The 24,848-nt window shown below is 46.6% G+C and overlaps 2 protein-coding genes across 3 annotated transcripts in view; one reads left to right on the top strand and one right to left on the bottom strand.

Annotated features, from left to right (window-relative positions):
• Positions 1-10,442, top strand: part of LOC8044131 — a 93,197-nt gene extending 82,755 nt beyond the window's left edge. For both annotated transcript variants that reach the window (XM_042290794.1, XM_029988128.3), the window contains one exon: positions 7,131-10,442. In XM_042290794.1, the coding sequence (XP_042146728.1) occupies positions 7,131-7,140 (10 nt within the window). In that variant the 3' untranslated portion in view covers positions 7,141-10,442. The remainder of the gene's footprint in view (positions 1-7,130) is intronic.
• Positions 10,443-12,701: 2,259 nt separating this feature from the next.
• On the bottom strand, positions 12,702-18,140 carry LOC120840186 (tubulin alpha chain). The gene is made up of 5 exons (XM_040210589.2): positions 17,790-18,140; positions 15,391-15,674; positions 14,265-14,541; positions 13,307-13,834; positions 12,702-13,068 (listed from the first exon to the last, which is right to left on the bottom strand). Exons 2-5 carry the CDS (start codon positions 15,639-15,641, stop codon positions 12,769-12,771), a joined length of 1,356 nt encoding a protein of 451 aa, XP_040066523.1. The 5' UTR covers positions 15,642-15,674; positions 17,790-18,140; the 3' UTR covers positions 12,702-12,768.
• Between the last annotated feature and the right edge of the window lie 6,708 nt (positions 18,141-24,848).

Here is a 24,848-nt window from a genome sequence, read left to right as displayed (position 1 = left end):
GAAAGCTGAAAAATCAGCTTGACATGATCCTTGGCCACCCTACAGAGGCAGTGGCAGCAGCAATGGAAAAATATACACTGAAAGTTGGGAAGTAAAATAGTTAGTGAAAATACAAAAGGGCATGTCAGGAGCCATGGGTAGAAGTATTAGAGAACATTCAGAAAGTGACTAGCGCTTTCCCTATCGTTATTTAAAGCTTGACTTTCCTTAAAGGGGCGATGCACTAATTTTTGTACTTTGCGCGAATACTGCTTAAAACAGATCCCTGACGTTAATGACCTATGAAACATCCGTTTGTTTTTCACCCCGCGCAATAGAAGTTCCAGAAGAAAAAAAAAATTAAAGAAAAGCGAGCAGTGTTCCCCCCTCAACTCGCAGCCAGAACAAGCGGCCACGTGATCTGGAGCCGATTATATGCCGCCAATGTTGATCATAGCCATGCGCTGGGCTGGCAAGGCATAAAACATGTACGCGCTGAGTTCCAGACATTGTTATGGCTCGGCTATTGTCGTTGTTGCAACGATTGGACACGGGCCAGTACCCGAATGCATGTCGAGGCATCGATTGTCACGAGCCCAGATCGAATGCGTACGCAGTCTTCACGTCCACTGTGTGAGCAGCATTTGAATATAGTCACCGCAAAGCTCGATGACGCATTCCCGGGGATCGTACTGCAGCCATTGTCCCCACAGCTCCGTCATCAAATTTTGCGAAGGAGCAAAAGGCAGCTTTGGAAGGAGAGATTGAAAGAAAAGCTCCGCTTTCATCCTTTGAATTCCGCCGCGACGAAAACGCTTCTTGGTCAGTGGTGTTGCGTTCGAGTATTCTTGGGTCCCACTAGTGCCAGGAAGCTGGTGTAAAGTAAGAAATATTCCTACCCAATGTCGTTGCACAGCCCCTTTAAAGGGATTCTTCAACGAAATTTGAAATATACCCGTCGTGTTCAAAAATGGGTTGAATATGATGCACAATATCCGTAAACGACAATTGCACGTTTGTATTTTGAGCCTGGTGGCTGTATTTTTCGTTATAAACGACCCACTCTTGCAAGCATTCCGAGAACAGCCAGCGGAGACCACGTGACATCTAACACAATCGTGACGTAGTTTATCTCGGGATGAGCAAAGCTACGGCGAGGCTGACGTCGAGAGGATGGCTTAGTCGTTTCAGCCACCGAAGCGGCTGCTTTTGTACGAATTTTGAGTGACGGGTTAATCTTCTGTAATCTTGTAGGGGGACAATAGCGACTTCTGCGACACACAAAAAGCATTCTCGGGAAGAGGGGAGTTCCTCCTTCCCCTCTTCTCTCGTCGTGGCCGGAAGCGAGACAATTACCGTCACTACCTCTCAAGGTTCCTAGACGGGTGTTACAAACGAGGCGTTAGCGACATGTCCACCAGGTGCTCTTTGTTGATCGTTTAATTCGTTTTAAAATTCCTTTTCGTGACTTTTTTAACAAGATATTGGTATGTTCCATGTGATACTGCTCTTTTGAACACATATAGACCAAAAATGAGCGCCGAAATTTCGTTGTAGTATTCCTTTAAAAAGCCTGAACTTCCAAAAGAAAAAAGTCGACCCAAAATAAAAGTGAACAAACTAAAAGAAAAAAAAGAAAGGTTGTTTACAGCATAGATCCTCATTGCCTATTCAAATTGCAGAAATATGTATAAAAAAATGAACACAGTAGACCACTGCATGGGCCAAAATGTCTAGACACGGCACGGCCCGGCCCAAGCCCAACAGAATATTGAATTTCCAGGACCCAGCCCGGGCCCGGCAGAATTTTTGGTCAGTAGCTTGAGCCCGGCCCGAGCCCAACAAGGTTGTTTAAATATAAGCCTGGAGCCCGGCCCGATCTCAACAGATCATATACATGAGCCCGAAGAAGTTTCCAGGCTTTAACCTAAAAACTGTTTAAGCATAAAGCGAGCATATTTTATTTAACTTTTCTCATGATGAAAAACAGTGCGAAACACAAGGACACAGAGGAGAGAAATACATACAGGACAAGGCGCTGCTCCTGTATGTATTTCTCTTCTCTGTGTCCTTTTGTTTCACGCTGTTTTTCATCATGAACGTTTACCAACTAGCCCAACTGTCCATCCTTTTTTTTTAAATTTCTTTTAAACTTGGACCGTGTTTTTTTTACATGATAAATATCCCAACTTAGGCGATGTGTTTTCGAGAATATGGCGAAATCTGCAGCTCAGAAGTGATTTAAAAAAAAAAAAAAAAGTGGCCAATATTTTTTTTATGTAATGCATTTCTTGAAGAGATTTTAGACTTTTCGTTGTTCAATTCGTATCACCGAGAACTTTCCTCTCTGCATGTTTTTGTGAAGAAACAATCATGCTAGCACATCTTCAAAAGGTTGTACAAGCATAAAATTATCTATAGTTAGCTTATCTTTTGTGTCATAGTAAGGCTCCCTGCACAAAGAGCAAAGTTAAGCTCACATTTTTTCTGCTTCTTTTTTTTATTTTGAAAAACAGGAAAAAGACTCATGTTGTACCCTGCGACTGGACTGCCCTCGTTTTCTTGACCGCACTTTCCCACTATGCTGGAGGAATCCATGCGTTTCCTTTTATCCATTTTTTTTAATGGCGCCGAAGTGATTTTGCATTTCTCATGTTTGTTTTCATTCGACTTAAAATATCAATGAGCACACCTTTTTGTTATCAACGATTTCGAATTTGCGCCACACGACTCCCAGCCACGGCCCGGGCCAGCACGATCCGAAAAGTTTTTGTTCAAGCCTGAGCCTGGCCTGGGCCCGAGAAAATGTGTGCTACCCAGCCCGAGCCCGGCCTGCGGGCCAAGCCGGGCTCGGGCCTTTGGACTGGCCCAGGCCCGTGCAGTGCTTCAGAATACCGTACGAGTGATCTACAATAATATACATAGAAACAGCCAACATCCGAGAAACGCAATGGGAATATGGTATGTAATGCAATACACTACAAGGTAAACTAAAATACATACGTAATACAAATTGAATGCGGCCAGCGCAGCGCACACTTTTGTCTTCTGTCTTTTTTCGTGGTTGTAAAAACTTCCGTAATTGTTTAAATGATGCATTATGTATATCTAGCTCATTACTTACTATTTAACAATTTCGGCAAGCTGTGCCTTAACATTTGATTTCCGTATGCAGTTCTGTTAGTGGTCGCCTGCCAGCATTCCCGCCTTCATGTTTTGTACCCGCGGATGTTTTTCGTCAAGTGTGATAATTTAGAAATAGTTTCAATGCAGTTATATGTTTGATTTTTGTGCGTACAAATGAGCCTATAGCTATACATATTCTGAGCCATCAGTGCGTCTAAACTTCTAAGCAATTCTTCCGTATGCGAGTCGTAAGGGGCATTGTGGATTATACGCGCCATTCTTTTCTGAAGTAGGTAAATTTTGTTTAGGTTAGTCATTGTGGTCGTGCCCCAGACGAGATGTGAGTAGTTAGAGGCTCTGCAATCATATTTAAGCGTCTACCTTTTTTGCGGTTTCCATACCTCTAAAGGTTCGGGCAAGCCAGTGGGCACAGAGAGAGTCACTAAATATCAGTGCATCATATTTTAACCGGATGACGCGGAAACCTTCTCCACCTACGAGGACGACCCGCGGTTTTGAAAGCGCGCAATACGTGACAACATCGTTACGTTTTTGGTCCTGGCCTTACTACTGGTCAGAGCCGCTAAAAGCTTTTTTTTAGTCGAAATACAAAATATAAGTGGCACGAACTGTTTCAATTATATATGAAAGTAGTTTTTTGTTCAGTATTTTAGATCAGAAAAGAAACAAATGCAGTTTATAATGTATGGAAACAAGGAATGACCCATTGACATACTCGCCACCAAGCGGTAGAAAAAGCGGCGCATACTAGAAAGGGGGTAGTGAGATCAGGCGTCGATGCGGAAAGGTCCCGGATATACGCGGCGGCGCTGCAGTTGTATGGGCTCGAGGATCCGGCCGGTTCCGAGCGTTCCCAAGGCCTTCGGCGAGCAGGTTTGGCTTGCAGTTTGGCTGTTTGGCGGTTTGGCAGCGCGAAGTGGCTCCTGTTCTGAACTGATCTTTACCTCGTGTTTGCTGTCGTTAGTGGGCAATGAAGTGTCATGCCGAATTAGTATTTAGCTGCGCAGCAAATGCAATGCGAGCCGTCCTGGCTGCCCGCTTCATCCTGCCTATCCAGAACATGCTTTAGTGGCGCCCTCTCGAGCCGTCGACACGGAGTGCGGCAGCCGTGAGCGCTCGCTGAGCTCACTACCCCTCCTCTAGTTGACAGCCACCCAAGCCAGGACCAAAGACGTCATGAAGGAGCTTATTTTTTGCTTGTGTTTGTAATTTTACCTTGCCTATAACTTTTAAAATAAAGCAAAATTTCAGGGAAGAAAAGTTTCACTTAGTTACTGCGTTCAGTGCGCTCAGGTTTGGTGCAAATTAAAAACAAGTAAAAAAGTTGTTGCAGGGCCCTTTTAAAGTACGAGCAAAATAATGATCTGTATATAACCTTCTTAACGAAGAGCAGAAGCACGAAGCAGTTCCTATGTGTTAATCCAATGACACCAACTAATTTCGAAGCTATACTTCTGATGTGCAAGTCCCAGGTCATATGCTCATTGAAGATCACACCTAAGGTTTTAAAACCTTTAACCATTTCAATCGGTGAGCTTTTTATCAAAAGATTGGCAGGCAGGCTAACGTTTCTATTTGTAGGGCGGAACAAGATATATCTTGTTTTGTTTGTGTTGATTTTTAGATACAGTAAAACCTCGTTATAACAAAACGGGATATAACAAACTAATGGATATAACAAAGCAATCATAATTCCCCTTGCTTGCTAATAGTGGGAAGAAATGGACATTGGCTATAACAAACTAATGGTTATAACGAAATAATTACGACCGCTCCTTCAACTTTGTTATAACGAGGTTTTACTGTACATAGCTACTTTCTGTCCAGTCGTCAACTTACAGTGTCGTTTGCAGTATCAATGATCTCACTGAAACCACTTCCTGCAAGCAACATTGTTGTGGCGTCTGCGTATATCACGAGTTTAGCTGTCGCGCCGATGTTCACTATGTCTTTAACATATAGATTAAATAAAAGCGGTCCTAAAATGCTGCCTTGAGGTACCCTAGTACTTATTGGTTGTATAGTTGAGCAGGAACTATTGATGTTAACATACTGCCTGCAGTGAGATAAGTATGATTGCATGAGCGCTAATGCTCTGCCACGGATTCCATAAAAATCAAGTTTTTTTATGAGTAAGCTATGGTCTAGATCAGGGGTGGCCAGGCTGACCCGGCCTAAGAGCTGCAAACAAAACCACGAAACTCGAACTACTTTCAATATATCCGAGTCAAAAGCAGTCCAACTGTACCTAAGGTAGCAGTAGCACAAGACTACCTAACTGCAACCTATTTTTCAAATCAAAACACGTTTCATTTATCTTTTTGAGGAAGTGCTCGTGTGACGGGGAGGGAAGCGGGGGAGTGTGTGTGTTTGGGGGGGGGGGGGGGAGGGAAGGAAGGGAAGGGAAGGGGAAGGGGAAGGGAAGGGAAGGGGGAGGGAGGGAGGGAACTGCGAGCCACACTTTAACACGCAAAGAGCCGCATCCGGCTCGCGAGCCGCAGCTCGGCCACCCCTGGTCTAGATAATCAAAAGCTTTTGTGAAATCTATAAAGACCCCAAATACCATTCATGTTTGTTCAAAGTTTCTCAAAATAAATTCTTTTGCCTCAAATAACGCTAGTTCGGTGGAGCGATTTTTCCTAAATCCAAACTGTGCATCGGTAAGCACATTATGTTTATTACAAAATGTCGTCAGTCGTGCACATATTTTTTCTAACCTTTTTGAGAATACCGGTGAAATTGACACAGGCCTATAGTTGGTCATATTATTTTTATCTCTTTTTTTGTGAATTATTTATACTTTTGCGAGTTGCATATTTTTAGGGAATGATGCACTAAGAATGCATAAATTAAAGATGTGAACCAGATGCGAGGAGATCAAGTCTATAACGTATTTAACTGGTGTAATTTGAATGTCCAGCCCATGCCCCAGCCCATGCATGCAATGTTTTCCCTAAATATTTCTAATTGGATTGGCATAATTGGCCGAGTGTAAACAAATTTAGATGGCTGTTTCATTTTGATGCTTTTTGTTCTTGCAGTAAACAAGTATACTGGCATGTGAGGTGATCACTAATCGTGCAACTCATCACTCCTGCTTTTGTGGATGACGTTGCGGAATTTGTTATAAAAAGATCTAGAAATGTTTCCGAAGTTTCAGTTACCCGCACTGGTGTTCCTATTTGATTTGTACAACCATAGACAGCTAGTAAACTTTCCATGTCGCACCATAGACAGCTGCTTGCAGATTCAGTTCACAAATGCGACATGGAAAGTTTACGTAAACTTTCCATGTCGCATTTGTGAACTGAATCTGCAAGCAGGTTTATGTTGAAATCCCCTCCCCAAACGATGTCATATCTATTACTAGAAGCATATTCAAGAAACACTTCCAGAAAGTTTTTAAAAGTTGCGATATTTCCTTTTGGAGAACAGTAGAACACCGCAATAATCATATTGTTTGTTACAAAGGAAAACACTTCATAATCCTTATTAGCGATACAGTAGTCGGTCAGTGGCTCAGAGTTAGTTTTTCTTTATTAAGGGCAAGATCCCGCCACCTCTGCTGCTGTTTCGGTTTAAAACATGACTGCTATAAGTTGGTAGCTTAAAAATATCAGTTTCATTAGTGTACCATGTCTCAGAAAGGATAATAACATCAAATAAGAAACCAAACTGTTTAAATTGCAGTTCCAGCTCCAAAAATTTGTTTTTTGAAGAACGTACGTTTAGATGAAAATACTTTTCTGTGCCATTTATATCACCGCCAAGATATCTGCCTATCTCCGATGGAAGTAGGATATCTGAAGTAGACATTTAAATGCCGACAGCTGTTTTATGCAAAAAGTATGAACGTGTAGAGTATACTATTTTGAGCAGCAATTACTCAAGGCGCATATGTTGTATCACGGTGCTGCCGGCTTTGCATTGAAACTGAAATAACGAAGCCAAAAGTTTTGATCTAAATTACAGTTGACCAAAGATATGATAAATTCATTTTTCAGATTACGTTGAAAAGCCCGTGGCTCGGGTTGTGGCAATCTGCGAGGACATCGAACCTCTGAGGGAGGTCTTCTTGATGCGAGGACGCCGCGTCTACCGAATCTAAACCAGAGCTGCGACAGGGCACCCGAGGAGGGCCTGGTTGCTGCCAGGATCAGCCGTTTTGGAAAGAAGGCGCCCAATGCAACGGAGTAATGGTTTGCTTTGCAGGTGCAATACCAGTGTACTCTACTTGCTGGTTGAGTTCTTGTTGCATTTGGGGCTGTTGTAACATGAGATGGAGTGGGGCTCTGGTCGCTTGCATTATGTATTCGAGGAAACTTGCATTTTGCCTGACGAATTTTCCGTTTCGAGATGCCTAAATGCAGGATCCTCGGATTGAGATAGCAATGAAGGGCCTGGGGTCATAGAACGAGTTGAATTTGTTGTGCTGCTGTTGTCTGCAGAGCATGAGTTGACCTGAAACGAAGTTGTGCTTTTGTGTGTAATGTCACTTGTTGATGTATGCCCGGTTGTATCTTTTTCTCGCTGCATCTCTTTGTTGTGCCTGGGCGTGGGTGTAGCCTTTGTCGCCAGAGTCAGGAAGTGCTGGTAAAGTTGCGCACTTTCCAGTTGAACAGGAGCTCGAACGGAGATATGTTTGTGGGTCCATGCGGAAGTGAACAATATGCTAGGAGAAAGTAGTGAAGGTCATTCGTCCAGTACTTATTTTTTTTCTTGTTTGCGACGATGAGCTTCTTGAGCATCCTCATGAACCTCCCGACCTCTCCGTTCACTTCAGTCTATCTTGTTGTAATGCGGTGGTGTCTGAATCCGAGTTCATTGGCAAACCTTGAAAAGTCTCTGCTTTGAAATGGGGGACCATTGCCGGTTTTTAGAACAGCTGGGATGCTGAACTGGGCAAAGATTGCACGCAGCTTGTGGACAACCTCAATTGATGGAAGTGTTTGTAGGATGTTTATTACTAGGTACTTGGAGTTGTCACCAATGACGACTGTGGCGTACTTGCAGTCTGGAAATAGTCCGGCAAAGTCTAGTGACATCTCGGTCCAGAGAGTCTCAAGCAGTTCAAGTACAGGCAGGGGATGTCTGTTATGTTTGGGTGCCGCAGCCTGGCAAGCTATGCTTTTCATGACGGTTTTGTCCTCAAGAGTGTCACCCCAGGAAACCAGACCCTGCTTTGTAGCAACCTTTTTGTCTTGACAATGCCCTGATGTCCTTTGTGTGCGAGGTCAACTGACGTGCGTTGCAGACTCGCTGGTGTGACGATGCATGTCCCTCGCACAATTAGTCCTTTCTTGGACACGGGGAGTTTGCTTGCTACGCGTGAGAATGGACAAAAGCATTAGCCTTTCCAGGCTTATTTGTCGGGTTGTGCTGTTTAGTTGCAATGTTATGTTTTATTTGGTGTCAATTCTGGACCACCGCCAAGGGTTTTATGTTTTAAGTAGTAAACGGTGACGTCCCAAACCCGGACCGTGCGCCGTCAAACTTTTACATGACCAAGCACTTATGCTACACTAAAATACCAGGTACAAAAGGTGGCCGGTGTGAGGGCAAGGCTCCAATTCACTGAGCTGCCAAGCGAGGTTCTCTGCTGTGAAACGGTCTGGCAATTACAACTCTGGGAATTTACCGTTAAGCGGTTGAACCAAGAAGACATCTAGTCGTGGTAAAGGTTTAGGCAAGTTTCAAAGCGAGCTTGTAGCTCTGTCCCTTTGATTACCATGTCAACAATGTAAAACAGTACAACCAATGGTAAAACAGTACAACTTTGAACACACTCTACATTCCTTTCGATTGTTATTTTGCTTGGAATTGTCGCTCGTTTCTACATACCTGCCATGAAACAGAGGTTTGGGCCTGAAATATAGCGAAGTTTAACATCGTTCAGCGGTCAAGGAAAAACGCTGTAACTAAAGCAATTACACGTTCACAATATTAATAAAGGTACATACTATCCGGTACAACCGAAATAATAAAAGTTGTTAATGTTATTTTCCGGCGACGAGACAAAATTCACGCGCGTTTTCCCATAGGAATACACAGGAAGACTGGAAAAGTAGACTGCATGCTGTCTGCTTCAATTTGCAACTGGAAGTCCCGTAGACACTAGCGCCAGCTGAGCCTCTAGCATTTATTATAATAACTCTATGCTGCTTACCAACCTTTAAATTTAAGTCTTTTGAGGCCTGCACTTGCTTCTTATCGCAAGTACCGGGCCAACATTTGGTCTACGGGCCGGCGTCGTCTAAGAGCAGACGACAAGCGGAAACGTTTGAAAGAGCAGACGACAGTTCGAACAATCACGCGGCCGTCTGAACTTGAAGACGCACTGAACGTAGTTCGCAGGTGGTCCGCACAACTTGACGGTTCTCTGGCGTTCATGTTCGAACAAAACAGATGAATCTAATGACCACAAATATCCGTGAATTCAACCCAAAGTGCTTCCCACCCAAGCAATCGTTGTCCGACGGCGTCTGCTTTTCCCTTTTCACGGCATATATCCAGATTCTCTGACGAACCGAGCACGTGAAAACTGACCTTCAAACCTTTCTCGACATTTTTGGCACGGCCCCAGTCGGGGCGTTTTGACGAGAAGGCAGGTTGTTTTCTGGTTCCTTTTAAAACAACGCAGGAATACTATACGTCTGGCATGGGGACATCTGCCCACAGCCCCAGACCGGAAGTGCGACCGACGCGCCATCACCGCACCGTGACGTCACAGAGTTGAGTTTGTGTATATGCTCCCGACTGGAATTCATCGCGGATTCTTTCGACGACACAGGCGGGCAGCACACGTCGACTGCGGTGTCCCAGCTTTCGCCACTTTCAGCATACAAATTGCCGATATGGCACAAAACGAAGCCTGGAAAATTTATAAGGCCAAAGTTGGCAACTTACCACTGGGATACAAATGTTTGAGGTGGCAGCCAGGACTCGTTACACATCTCAATGATATTATACTTTCAAGCTGTGTGCAATGCAAGCACAGCTTTGCACAATGTTTTTGTTTGCACTTGCACACAGGAGGTGTGTTCAGAAGCCACGCGCTCACACCTGTGCCTGCACTGCACACAAGTTGTGACTTTGAAGTATAGGGCAGGTTTATGAATATGAGGTGCATGCGACAAAGGGAAATAGATCAAGATTTTTGTTTGGAGTATTTAAACAAGTGAAATGCAGGACTACAGAGATGTGGTGTTTTCAAAGGCTGGACGGTGGAATAAGATGCAATGAATGCCTGCCCATGTTACTTGTGCACGTAAGGGACTTGACCACATGTAATAAAAAAAAACGGGATTATGTGTGGAGCTTGAATGTTTTGTTTTACCGATTGTTTGTATTTTGTGGCGGAGACTGTTTGATCAACTATGCAGTCTTTTTCCTTTTTGTACGAATGAAATTGCCTTCACAAGCGCACGTGCTTAGCAAGCCCAAGGTGTTGCGGTCGCTTCTGTAGCTTCCCCTTGGCTTGGGATTAGTATGAAGCAAGGTCTGGAAGTAAAAGCTGGACAAAGGAGAGGCTCCGTAACCACCGACTGCTCAAGCTTTTTTAGTTGGCAAACACATTCCAAAGGACCCCAGAGGGAGTGGTCTGCAGAGTTGACTACAACCATTTCATTCCACTCCAGTGAGCATTCTGGGGACAGCCCCTCTGCATGGACATTGTATGCATATTTGGAGAAGTGGAGTCTGTATTGGTGCGCAAAAGAATCGCCGTATGCATCACACTGGCGTTCTATTGCATTTTAGTCCAACATTCTCCTGGTTATAAGTAGGGTTTGGAGTTTTCGGTTTAAACCGATTAAAGTATGCCGAATTCATTTTCGGAAATTCGGTTTTAACCGAAAAAGGTCAGTTTGTAGGTTTGGCTTTTTCGGGTTAAACCGATAAAAGTATGGTGGGGGAGGGGGGAGAGAGAGGGAGGGCTTTGCAAGGTTCGACATTGCGCAATGATTTCGTAATTGGCCTCTTCCAAGGTTCAACATGCAACAAAAGAGGTCTTGGATTGGCCTTCGCAGGACATCAGTCTTATCTGTAATCGGGCTTAATGTGTCATGTTTCCGGTCCTAAAAAAAAAAAGTTTGGATGTGAGCTGGTATAAGGTTTTTCGCTTCATGCATTTCAGAGGTCACCGTGGAAAGCCGTTAATACCTTTCTTAACACCCTCTCTCAAACTTGCCTGTAATTGAAAACAAATACAATTTTTTTTTTTTTTTGCCATTCTACTGGTCATTGTACAGTTATCACCTCGAACGGTCACGTCCTCAGAATGGGAAGGAAAAAGAGCGCGCTGAAAGATTATGCTCACGAATTTGAGGTGTGTCCCGAGAGAAGTTGTAGCGGAGACGACGCATGTATATCTGTTGTCCACAAGTATCACAGCTACAAGAATCGTCTGATCCGGTGTCCGATTGTTTCTTTCATATTCACCACAAAAAAAAGAGAAAAGAACGGCAAAACTTTAGGGAATAAATATACACCGAAAATTAATATTTAGAATAAACACCAAAGAAAAAACGAAAATTGAATTTTAGAATATACACCGAAAAAAGTGCACCAAATTTTGAAAAAATAAACTGAGAACACTGAACCCTAGTTATAAGGGAAAATCTGCGATTGCAGAAGCAGGGTCGCGTTGTGCAATCCCTGCAACGTTCGAGCACAGAAAGCATGGCTATCAAGTAACAGTTCTCTACAAGGAAATTTCAAACAAATTATGCACTTCTGTTTGCTGGGCGACGACCTGCCTCCTGCAGAGCCCGAAGACTTCCAGCACACCAGGCCACAGTCAGATTGGTGCAAAGTTAGCATGGTTCGTAATGCCTTTCCAGGCAAGTCGCGACCGCGGGAGGACGCTCCCCGCAGCAGGTGCACTCTTTAGGCGAGAGTATACTGCACCTTTTGCACGAGTACCAGAGATCAGAACAAAACGGCTATCAGTGTCAGACAAAATCTACTTACGAACAGCACTAAACAAGGCTTGCAAATTATTACCATGCCAGCATGGTCAGCAACCACGAATCTGGGTCCGGTGTCGGACCCAGATTCATACGGTACAAGTCCCAGTGACTTTACTCCAGCATCTGGAACTCCACCTCATACAAACTGCCTCTCCAGCAGTAGGTTGCCATGTTGATCACGTGTTGGATGTGGCAATGCAGGCAAGTGGTCGTGAGAGTTCTTGTTGCTCACCAATGGTGCAAGGGTTGAAAGGTGCCAAGAACCTGGATCTTTTTCAATTTTTCATATAAACTAGGATATACAGGCAAAATCTGTCTACTTCAGGAGTCTCAGGCATGAACTTCCACCATCATTTAAGTAAATCCCTGAAATTGTTGCAAAGCTCCTTTAAGCAGCATAGACTATGGTGGGAGCTACATGCCCGCCAGACCAATCCGCCACCTCTTGCTTATTAACTGCTCCGGTTCCTTGTACATGTGTATGGCCAGGACCGAGAGACTGTGACAAGAGGCACACGACTGGTCCAAGGACATAGCCTCCACTACAGTCCAGCTTAGGGGTAAAGGAAGTATAGGTGGTCGTTCATGAGTAATCACCACAGCAGAAACTCTGAACTGCCTCATTTATTCCAAGCCCAGGGCAGGGGGCAAGCATCTTCCTCTAGACATGACTCTAGAACTCTTCCCCACCATCGTCCTCGGCCCCCTCAGCAGAGTCGATGCCCACTTCCTCGTAGTCCTTCTCCAGGGCAGCCAAGTCCTCCCTGGCCTCTGAGAATTCTCCTTCCTCCATGCCTTCGCCCACGTACCAGTGTACAAAGGCCCTCTTGGCGTACATCAGGTCAAACTTGTGGTCCAGGCGGGCCCAGGCCTCCGCAATGGCAGTTGTGTTGGAGAGCATGCACACCGCACGTTGTACCTTGGCCAGGTCGCCCCCGGGAACCACTGTCGGCGGCTGATAATTGATCCCAACCTGGACACGGCACAAAAAGCATTGAAGTCGCCTTCAAATGGCGAAGAGAAAGAGACTATGCAACAAACCACTACAAAGAAAGAGCCACAGCTGAAATCTATGTTGAACCCATGGTGCTTGGAGTTATGAAGATGTCACGAAAGTGCCGATACATTCTTAAAGACAGGAGAGGAGGGTTCCCCACTAATGAAAACATGAAGAGTACTGCTGCAAGGAAGGACAAGACAAGTGTACACACCTTGAAGCCAGTGGGGCACCAGTCCACAAACTGGATGCTCCTCTTGGTCTTGATGGCCGCAATGGCCGCGTTCACGTCCTTGGGCACCACGTCTCCCCGGTACAGGAGGCAGCAGGCCATGTACTTGCCGTGGCGGGGGTCACACTTCACCATCTGGTTGGCCGGCTCGAAGCACGAGTTGGTAATCTCCGAGACCGTGAGCTGCTCGTGGTAGGCCTTCTCAGCCGAGATGACCGGGGCATACGTCACCAGTGGGAAGTGGATGCGGGGGTACGGCACCAGGTTGGTCTGGAACTCTGTCAGGTCGACGTTGAGGGCGCCGTCGAAGCGCAGGGAAGCGGTGATGGAAGAGACAACCTGACTGATCAAGCGGTTGAGGTTTGTGTAAGTAGGGCGCTCAATGTCGAGGTTACGGCGGCAGATGTCGAAGATTGCCTCGTTGTCGACCATGAATGCGCAGTCCGAGTGCTCCAGTGTGGTGTGGGTTGTGAGGATAGAGTTGTAGGGCTCAACAACAGCAGTAGAAACCTGAGCCAGAAAGAAAAACACTAAGATTAATAAACTGACAATGTTGCAATACAGAACACTAAGCAAAACATAAATGGCAGCCAATAACTTTCATGGTAAGCCTGTCCCCTGCATGGTCTTTCCCCAGCGTCACAGTCCACGAGGGACTACGCGAAGATCAGGAATATGCGGGGGCTGTGCCCACGCCGACCCCCCTCCCCACAGATGGAGGAGTGGCCGGGGACACTGTTTCTGTCCGACACTGTGGCAGGGGATGGCTGCGTGCAAGGTCAGCTCCTTGGCCACAGAGAGGACTGGCGGCCTCGCCGAAGCGAGGCCAGCCCGTATCTCTTAGTGTCGTTACGTGCTACCACCTATTGGCAGAATTGGCTACCCATAAGGTGCCAGCAAAGCAATCTTGCCAAGAAGCGAGGGGCACAGAAAGGCACACCTGGGGGGCGGGGTAGATGGCAAACTCCAGCTTGGACTTCTTGCCGTAGTCCACGGACAGGCGCTCCATGAGAAGGGAGGTGAAGCCCGAGCCAGTGCCGCCCCCGAAGCTGTGGAAGATTAGGAAACCCTGCAGGCCCGTGCACTGGTCTGCCAGCTTCCTGATCCGGTCCAGCACCAGGTCCACAATCTCCTTGCCGATCGTGTAGTGGCCCCGGGCATAGTTGTTGGCCGCATCCTCCTTGCCCGTGATCAGCTGCTCTGGGTGGAACAGCTGCCTGCAGGTGCAGGGGGGGGACACTGATGAGCAATCCAGTTCACAGCGGGACAGGTATTTAAACCCATTCACTTAAATCTAAAATGGAGACTTTCCAAGCTTTCGTTGTCCCATGTGGCATTAGACGCAAGATGAAATTAAGCTACGGTCACAGACTGGACGAGGGAAGAGTTCCACAAAAAGGTGTGCATAGCAACTGTCTTAAAGGGACACTAAAGGCATTGTTGAAAGATTTCCCTTTTTTTTTATCTTGTATTGTTTAAAAGGTGTCGATTCCCACATACATCAAGTCCTATATTACAGAACCGTTTATTTACCTCAGGGCAATAGAAAAACATGAGGACTCTTCTCGCAAACCACATTGTGTGGACCAATGAAAGGCCTAGAATACGCTCAGATTCCGAATGATTTTATTATAATTCGTTTCGTAGAAAGTCTAATAGGTACACATTCAAATAAGACTCCTTTTTTTCTCCGCAGGTAAGGACATCACCTGCAACTCCCCGACAAGCGCCCTTCGGTGACCACTTCACTCTGAAGAAAATTCTTCCCAAAAAGGGTGTGTCGCAATCTTTGAACCCGCTTTTAACAAAGAAATAAGCTATGCACGATTGTGATTTCAGGTTTGTTGGGATGCTTAGAGCGTCTAGATTGAGTTGTCCCCACAAAAAAAAAGAATCTCAAAATAGACTTCAATGCCCCTTTAATAAATGTGCCTCCCAGAAAAAGAAAAAAAAATGTATTAAGCAGGACGATTGAAATTATCCTGGAAGAAGTGCATTACAAGTGCACCCCTTTGCAGCAAGTCTTCTGCCACAAAAAGGAGGAGTGTGTCACCAGCTCTCCTCACCTGTAAGTGCCGGTGCGCACTTCGTCGACCACAGTGGGCTCCAGGTCCACGTAGACAGCCCGAGGCACATGCTTGCCAGCCCCAGTCTCACTGAAGAAGGTGTTAAAGGAGTCGTCGCCCCCGCCGATGGTCTTGTCGCTGGGCATCTGCCCGTCCGGCTGAATGCCATGCTCCAGGCAGTAGAGCTCCCAGCAGGCATTGCCAATTTGCACGCCTGCCTGGCCCACGTGGACAGAGATGCATTCCCTCATGACGATAGATTTGCTTCTGGCTCACAACAACAACTGCATGAAAAAAAAGGCAAAACAAGCGTATGAGAAACTGCACTACAATCAGCTAGACAAAATGGCAAGCTAAGCAACGATAAAAGGTCCCACAGATATTCAATGGAAGGATGCGTAACATGACTAACATTCGCAGCTACAATCGAAAATAGCGATTTCCCTTCCTTTCATGCGTGTCTTGCTTCAGTCTTCATTAAGTTATATCAAAATTACAGCCGCAAGAAAAGAGAAAAGGATTGCTGTTGGGTAGCAGGTACAAGAGTGGAGCCAAGACATCAATCTTGGCTCCAGGCTTTCAGCATCCCAGCCAAGCACGCAAGCTTGTGATAGCAGACATCAAACTCCCGAGACAAGCACCCGTGCTTATGGCTACAACCGCGCCAGTTCGTTAAAAAGGGCAAGAGTACTTCACTAAACTTAACCTCACAGGCATGTTCGGCAAGTTTCCGCATTTGCAGTATGTGTGGTTGATAAAATGCGGGCCATTGGGCATCAAAGCACCTGGACTGGAAGAAGAAAAAGTGAAAATGTCCAAAATCTTATTTCACCTCGTGAACGGTGCAACGACGCATGCAACGGTGCATGCTGTCTGCTTGTCCAGCAGTTCACCTGCATGCGGCTGCTCTATTGGACCACCTCATGGTCAAAGACGCGTGCCATACATGGAGCAAAGTTCCACTTGTCTAAAGCAGTGTGCCACATCTGTGCCCCGCATGGTCTTTCCCCAGCATCACGGTCCAAAGGGACTAGGCGAAGATCAGGAATATGCGGGGGTTGCGCCCACACCAGCCCCCCTCCCCACAAATGGAGGAGTGGCCGGGGACGCCCCTTTCTGTCAGACACTGTGGCAGGGGATGGCTGCGTGAGGTGCAGCTCCTGGGCCACCGGGAGGACTGGCGGCCTCGCCAAAGCAAGGCCGGCCCGTGCCCCCCAAAGCGTCGTTGCAGGCATTAACAAAAGTGTGCAAGCGGGAGTACAAAGGATCAGCAGATAAGACAACTTGGGTAAAACACTGAGCAAGTGCGTACCCAAAAGTTGAGATGACAAACGGGGATGGGCACTTGTTAGGTCCAAAAGCAGAACCCCCCCCTTTTTTACGCATGGCCCTAGGCTCCAGCCACCCTAGCCCCTGCCCTTAATCCAGGGCCGAGCGTGAACCTTCAAGAAACCTTGCAGCTCCGGTAATCTTGCAGGGTAGTTCCTTGGAAAATAGCAGTCTGGTAAGCAACATCATCTTACCTTGAATGCTTTATCGAAAAAACGGTATAAATGATATCTATTAGCAAAGTTTCGCGAGCCATTTCATGTTGACAAAATGTGGGCACTTCGGCAACAAAGCACTTAAGAAAAAAATAAATAAAATGACGCAAGAGTTAGCCCCAACAGCATCCGCAACTTTCTATCCCAATTTTAAACTTGTTCTTTTTATATATTTTGAACTTCCACAGGGCGTGACGCAAACGTCAACGTGTAATCAGCTGTACTGCCACCGCACCGGAGTGTATGAACTAAAACGAAAAAAACTAAGACAAAAAACAAAAAAATCGTTCATTGTTGCACTGAGGAAGTCGCCGCGGCGCCGTAACGTTGGCGGCGCCGGCATCTTATGGCTGCCATCTTGAATCTCAAATCCCAAACAAGGTCTACTCGTCGATTTTGAAGTTTGTCACCGCTGGCGATGCGATGCGATCGTCTGATAAAAGGAACTTAAACAAATAGTTTATATCTATATACGCTACGTTAGGGGGAAAAGTGTTCCAACGCTGGGTCACGAATACACTATTATAATAGATACCACGAGGGCGAGTCAACCTCTTCTCGAAATTAAAATAAGGAAAACAAAGTGCCAGAGGTAGTGAAATATTACGCCTACTCCTCGTCCCATCTCCCACTTTAATATACATTTACCGCAAAACTCGTCGTCCCATCCCCCGCTCTAATTTACTTTTACCGTAAAACGATTCAGCCACGTTGACGCAAGGCCTAGCAATGCGAACCGGCATACAGCTTTCAGGGCTACATTTCAAACATTGCAGACTCGCGTCTTGTCAAAGCAAGATCCGCGAGACTGGCGAGTACGCCCAGGCCCGAAAGAAATGATTAAAACATACTTACATAAAATACTTCGGCGTCAAAGCCGCAACTGTTCGTTTCAGGTACGCAAGGAATCCCGAGACGAACAGAAATGAATCAAGTAGTTCCGACCTTCCACTTATATAGCGCCGGGACGCCAGCAAAGCTTTATCTGCGCATGCGCTGCTAGTTTTCCTTATCTGCTGTTATGACTAATTTTTTATTAACAATTCTTTATATTCAACCTTTATACAAACAATTCAGTTAAATAGAGGTGCGTGTAAGACGATTTAAATGTTTTACTAAACTTTTAATTCCAGATTGTTGAGAACTCTTTTTAGTAGCGGGAGTTCCCTCGAGGGCCAGATTACGCTTTTGTGCTTGTGCGTTTGTGGCGGGCGGTGGCAACGGCAGCAACGGCGCAACGGCGGACGTTCGCCAGGCAAAAGGGGAAGCAAAAACGAAACAAAAACAGGAGCCGCCTAACTTGCCGAGCGAGCAAGCCAGGCAAATGCTCTGCATCATCGTGCCTCGAATAACCAAAAAAAAAAAAAAAAAAAAAAAAAAAAAACTTAAATTTAAATTGCCGCAGTCTTTCTCACTGCTCTGACGGTCAAACGCCAAAAATCGTTTTTTTTTTTTTGTTTTTTTTGTTTTTTTTTTAATTATTGGGGCTGGAATTGCGTGCACGTCGTGCACGGTATGTGCGCTCGAGTGTTTTTGTTTTTGTACCGGCAAGCAGGCGCGATCAGTAGGAACTCGGGATCTTCAACATTTGATTCGTACCGCGCCCAACAACTGAAACACGCAGAGTTCTTTGACATGATGACGGCGCACAAAAAAAAAAAAAAAAAAAACACAGACAGCATTTTTTTTTTTTTTTTTTTCCTAAGCTGAGACGGAGGGTCTGGGAGGCTCCATCGGCTCTGTTGCCATGGAAATTCGTCTGCTTTGAAGGGGCACCAGAGCAGAGCGCGTCGCTCGGTCGTGCTCTGCTGGCTACGGCTAAATATATGCTGGCTGTCCCTGGCTGTTGCACTTTGTGACCCTATGCTGCCACGCATCCAACGTGGATGGCGTGCTAACGTGGATTGCTGTTTTTCTTCTTTTTTTTTTAATATTAATATTTTAACATTTAAACAATAAAAGAGAAATTATTGGACGAAAAATAACACTGGGAAGCTGTGGAGGTCTCGGTGTGCGATGTGGATGTGCACAAAGTACAGTGTAATATTTCGATAAGCGTTTCACAAGATGCAGTCACTAACAGTTGTTAAAGGGTTGACACAAAAAAAAAGTTCCCGAAACTGTTTTTTTTTTTTTTTCGAAGCGAAGTGTTTTAGGAGCAACAGCTGACAGGACGCTTGTCGGAAAACAGATTAACCTTGTATGCTCTCATACTAAACGTTCAGACGAATTGAGCGACGCACATGAACACTTCGTGGCTATCTAGTGCAGGGGGTGCCCGTATTTAGGGTATCCAGGGTGCACGAGATCGCGACACAGTGTTGGGATTCCGGGGTCACGACCTCTCGAATCTCCGAAGTTGCCAACTTGGCCTTTGGTATTTCAGAGGTGGACGTGGTGCCCTTACCACTCGATGCGTCACTTGTTGAGCGCATTACTGTTCACCGCGGAGAAAGCACAGGTGGTACAAAAATATGGCACCGAATGCTCGAAAAGAAAGGAAAAAGAACGATAATAATAATAATGATAATAATTTCAATTGTTACAAAGCGGGCGCATCAATGACAGAAAGAGAATTGTGGGATGGTGCCACACTCCAATCGGGAGGCCAGGCATACCCAAATACACGAACATAATGTTTGAATTTACAGAACAAATAGCAATATAAATACTGTGACACAACAAAGCGAGCAGGAAGTGAAAATCTACCCTATTACGCAAAACACGAACATGCACTGAGTCAAAAAAAAAAAAAAAAGCTTCATATAAGAAGTACACGGAGCACTTCAACTAAAAATGTAAGGTTTACTACTCAATTAAAACGTAAGGAGCGTGTTAGTAGAGATTTAAAAAAAACACACAAAGAACGAACAAGAGGACAAGAACACAGGCCAGTACGTACTCGTCTGTGTTCTTGTCGTCTTTGTGTTTATTATTTCTGGGTTCTTTTTTATCTACTCAGTGTTCAAAAAGCAAGCACCATGCTGAGTGTGTCTAATAATAATTCACGTACGGAAAATGTTCAAACACGTCGACGATCCGAAGGCACTGTCATCGGATGTATAATATCTTAGCATTTTGTTTTGAAGTTTTCGTGGCAAAGTAAAACTCTAAAGCATGGGCTGTAGACTGTAGTAGAGAGAATATGTGTTTTACATAATATATGCTCACATAGTTTTACCATATCGAGTACGAGCGAACGGCAGGTAGTTGGTATGTGACGGAGGTCGCGTAAGGGGCAGCTTCAAATTCGGAATTCTCGACTTCAAAGGTGTCGCAAAACAAAGATTAGATAACATTATATCTTTTCTTTATTTATTTTTTATTAGAATATTGAGTCTGTTATGGAGTGGCGAAGGAAGCGGTATGAATTGAAGCCTCAAACAATAGGGGAACAAAAATATTGAAAAATATTGATGTTTCCGATTTTTTACCTTGCACGGACTGCAAGTTTCAAAATAAAATGACTACAAACTCACCACAGAAGGAGGAAGAGACTGATCAAGAAGTTTGTTCGCGCTAAATGAATTCTTGATTAAAGCTTCATGATTTTAATCACGCAGCTGGACGCGTTCCTTTCTGATAATTATTCAGAACTCGAGTTTTGGGGGTTCAGGTTTAGCTTGAATCGTCATTGAGTGCAATCCTCACGACAAGTGCGTGGTCAACCGGCCTCTGCCGCTAGGCAGCGATCGAGAATCTTGAGCGGGGCTCAACCGTCATCTCAACAACGGCGTTTGCATTGACGACGTCGTATTTCAAAAGAGCTGTACGCCCTTAGGCGAACCACGTGAATGGGAGTTCTCTCAAACTAACAAATGTACCTAAATGTTGCAGTAGAAAAGAGCAGAGACACGCGCACGGGCGGACGGACGCACGGACATATTTCTGAGGGGTGTGTGTGTGTGTGTGTGTGTGTGTGTGTGGGGGGGGGGGGGGGGGAGGTCGTTAAAAATGGATAAATGTTGCCTCGCGCCGGCCTTGTCGGTATGCATTCCCGTCATCACTCTTGCGTACGTGATGCAGGTTTTGTAAACCCCGGGTCAGCAGCAGTCGCAGTGCACCGGTCGTGTAATTTCGTCCCCTACTCCGGAGCGACCATTCCGCGGCGCCGTGCAACCGAATTCATGGTCTGCTCGGCAGAATATCGTGGACAGCCTTCGTACCACAGCACTCGGTGCAATTAAAACTCCAATTAAAAAAAAGAAAACGAAAAAAAAAAAAGAAAAAAAAAAACGACGAATAGCACCGTTGTCTCGACGCTGCTTCGTTTGTTTGTGCTTCCTGCTGTCAAAATTTGGAAACGTGCATGTAGAGGAACCGGTGTGGCCTTCGCTTCGTTCACCCCTAAGCTGACAGTGCGGTGGAAGCTACACGTTCGCCGGACCAATCAGCTGTCTCCCTTTCGTCACCTGACCCCACTCTCTGCGTGCGGTTATGGGCGCTACCCTGGTCACCTGGCGAAAAGTAGACGTACGCTTGCCTAACGAGCAGGGAGCCTCCACCGCACTGTCGGGGTGAACGCCGAGCCTTCGCCCAGTCTGAAGTGGAGGGAAGGACGAGAGAAGCTAATCTGGGTGGTGGCGGGAGAGGGAGACCCAATGAAGGCCATCGCGCGGCGGCAAAGCCGCTTCAAAGACGCAGTCGTGCGTGAAGTCGCGCCCTTCGAAACACACAAGGCAGAAACGAGGAAGCTCAACTGGCTGTACGAGTTCGCTCCGTGCTTTTTGGGGCCGTGAATCTTCTCCCCGAACTTGGCTGATCGAGGGCCGCTGCGGTTTCAAAAATGAGAGCAAAGAACATCTCAAATTCTCAAGATTTTTTTTTTTTTTTTTTTTTTGTACGGCCGGATTTTAGACAGCGTGCATTGTCAGCATCAATACAGGGTGATTCAAGGAGATGCCAGGCTCTTTAAATCGACCGCAAAATTCGATTTTTTAACCTATCGCGCCACGACTTTGTGCAGCGTTGCCCACAGATGGTGCTTTTTTTTTTTTTTTGTAAAATTTGCAAAGAGGCAATTTACCTGAGGAAAAAGTAAAGAAAGAAAAAGGGTTAGCTCCTATGGAAACGCAGCAAAGCCACCGGTCTTCAAACAACACGGCGCCGTTTCGCACGGGAGACAAGAGAAGGCGCAAGCGGTCGCGACGCCAACTGCCGCCAACGAAGGAGCATACGACGCCGAGACGGCCGAGAGCCGGCGTCTTTAGCAGACAAGGAACTGCAGTTCCTTGTTGTTACCGGGCCTGTTTCTGTTTCTGCGACTGTCGCCGCCTGCGGAACGTTCGTTGCGCCATCTCTTGCCTCCCATGCGAAACGGCGCCGTGTTGTTTGAAGACCGGTGGCGTCGCTGCGTTTCCATTCTTTCTTGTGCAAGGGGGGTCCACCCATGTCAAATTGCCCTCCGAGAAGGGGGGAGGGAGGGGGTCGACTTTGTTTGGGGGGGGGGGGGGGAGGGGGGGAGGGGAGGCGGCCGCCCCCATCGCCCTCGCCCCCCCCCCCCCCCCCCCCCTCTTGGATCCGCCACTGAACGTACCTCTGAGCACGTGTGTAAAAATAGGAATACACCCGCAGCAATCATTAATTTCACACCGCATAATAATAATGCATTCACCCAAATCCAATTTCGCGTCTCAGAATATTTCGCGTTTCACATCGAGGTTTGACAGATCTGGGTCCATCGGAGCTGCAAATATAAAATAAGTTTTAACACAGTGGTTTTATGAGAGCGATGACCTGATGATAACCACCCTGTCGTGTCCGTGTGGTGATGACAACTACAGCCCGAATACTTATGAGTTTAATATGACCCAGAAGAGCCTCAGTGCCTAGCTTGCGCCATCGGTAGCTCGCAGTTCCAGAGTGCGCGCTCAGGGATCGCGCGCACAGGGCAATGCCGATCTTCGTCCTTTATGCGCGAGGGGCGCCGCGCTGGACATCACACTCCTTCCCCCTCTAGATGCCGTCGCCATATCTTTGAGGAGGTCGCCTTTGACGTTGAGGTCTAGCGGAACTGTTTGATGGAACCAAGTCGGCATTGGGCTGCACTTCTGCTTGAGCCTCTGGGGCACATTGCTGTTCTGCTGGTGACGGTTCCCCAGTCGTCGGAATGGTCCACTGCGCTGGTAAACCTTGTGGGCCATTACTGGTCTTCGCTGTCGAAGATGCTTCTGTGACAAAATGTCTCGGGTGGTCTGTTACCGGGTTCCTTATGTGATCTTCGTGTCGTCGTACTGTGCCTTGGTCTGTTCTGATGATCCAAGAACGAGATCCAAGTCTTCTTATGATTGTTCCTTGGATCCACGACGGTTTGCCTGTAAAGTTCTTAACGAACACCTCTCGGTTAACAGAAAGATTTCTGGGAGACTTGGTTGTTCCTGGTGTATCCTCATCTCTTCCCCTTGCTTGCGGTTGGAGGCGAGTGATCGCCGTTGACAACTCGCGACCCAACATCAGCATGGCTGGAGTCTGTCTCGTCGCTCAACTGATGGTGGTGTGTTGCTTAAAAAGAAACCGAGCGATTCGGCACGATAAGCACCCCGTCTTATCCTTCGACACCGCTTGTTTGGTCTCGTAAACCATCCTTTCAGCTTGTCCGTTGGTCGCCGGATGGTACGGTGCACTCGTGACGTGTCGAATACCGTTATTCTTAAAGAACTGTTCGGTTTCGGCTGATACCAGTGACGTACCGTTGTCGCTGACGATCTTGCGTGGTACTCCGAATGTTGCGAATACATTACGGAGTTCCTGGATGAGTGAGCTGGAAGTGATGGTGTTCATTTGACGAACTTCCAGCCATTTGCTGAAGGCGTCAACTATTATCAGCAACATCTTGCCTTCAACGGGTCCGGCGAAGTCGATATGTAATGTATCCCATGGCGTCGTCGGTCGTTGCCATTCCGGAGAAGGTGCTTTGGGTGGTGCCCGTTGATGCTGTTGGCAATTGCTGCACGTTCTTGCCTTGGCTTCGATGTCTCTGTCTACACCAGGCCACCAAACGTAACCTCGTGCAGCTGCCTTCATGGCCACCATGCCTCGATGACCTGCGTGGAGTAGCTCGAGGACGTGAGCTCTGGCTGCAGTGGGAATGACTACCCTCGTGCCTCGCGTCAAGCAACCGTTAAGTGTCGACAGTTCAGTGGCGATAATTTTGTACAGCCCGCACTCGTCCTTGCTCAACTCTCCCAGATTGCCGTGATGTATGGCCTTGTAGACGAGTGCCAAAGTTTTGTCTTGCGCTGTGAGCGCTGCAATGCGTTCTGGGCAAAGTTGAGGAATAGGCGAGCCGGCCAACATCAGTACATCTCCAGGTTGGCAGGGCTCGTCGACACAAGCAGGTAGCGGTAGCCTGCTCAGAGCGTCTGCGTTTTGATGTAATCGTCCCCGTCTGTACTTCAACTCGTAGTCGTATGCACCTAGTTTGATGCACCATCGTGTCATACGCGGGGATAGCACTTGAGGTATTGTTTTCGAGCCTCCAAGTATTCCCAGAAGTGGTTGGTGGTCCGTGTAGATGGTTACCTGTCGTCCAGCGATGTATTCATGGAAGTGACATACTGCATAGACAATGGCCAACCCTTCTTTATCCAGCTGGGAATAGTTTTTCTCTGCTGCTCCTAGCGTCCTCGACGCAAAAGCAATCGGAGCCTCACGTCCCAAGGCGTCTCCCTGAGCAAGCACTGCTCCTACGCCGTAAGGGGACGCGTCGCAGGAAAGAAGCAGGGGCTTGTTTTCGTCATAGTGGGCAAGGACCGTGGATTCCTTGACTAGTTGCTTGAGCTTTCGGAACGCTTCCTTGGGACTGTCCTTCCAGAGCCAAGGAACATTTTTCTGGAGAAGCTTGTACAGGTCTGTTGCGACTGTAGCTCTGTTCTTGAGGAAGCGGTCATAAAATGCCAACAACCCCAGAAAGGC

Source organism: Ixodes scapularis, unplaced genomic scaffold, assembly GCF_016920785.2.
Source record: "Ixodes scapularis isolate PalLabHiFi unplaced genomic scaffold, ASM1692078v2 PGA_scaffold1__304_contigs__length_218370807, whole genome shotgun sequence".
NCBI lineage: Eukaryota > Metazoa > Arthropoda > Arachnida > Ixodida > Ixodidae > Ixodes > Ixodes scapularis.
Note: the sequence above shows the minus strand (reverse complement) of the source record. Positions and strands in the feature narration are given on the sequence as shown.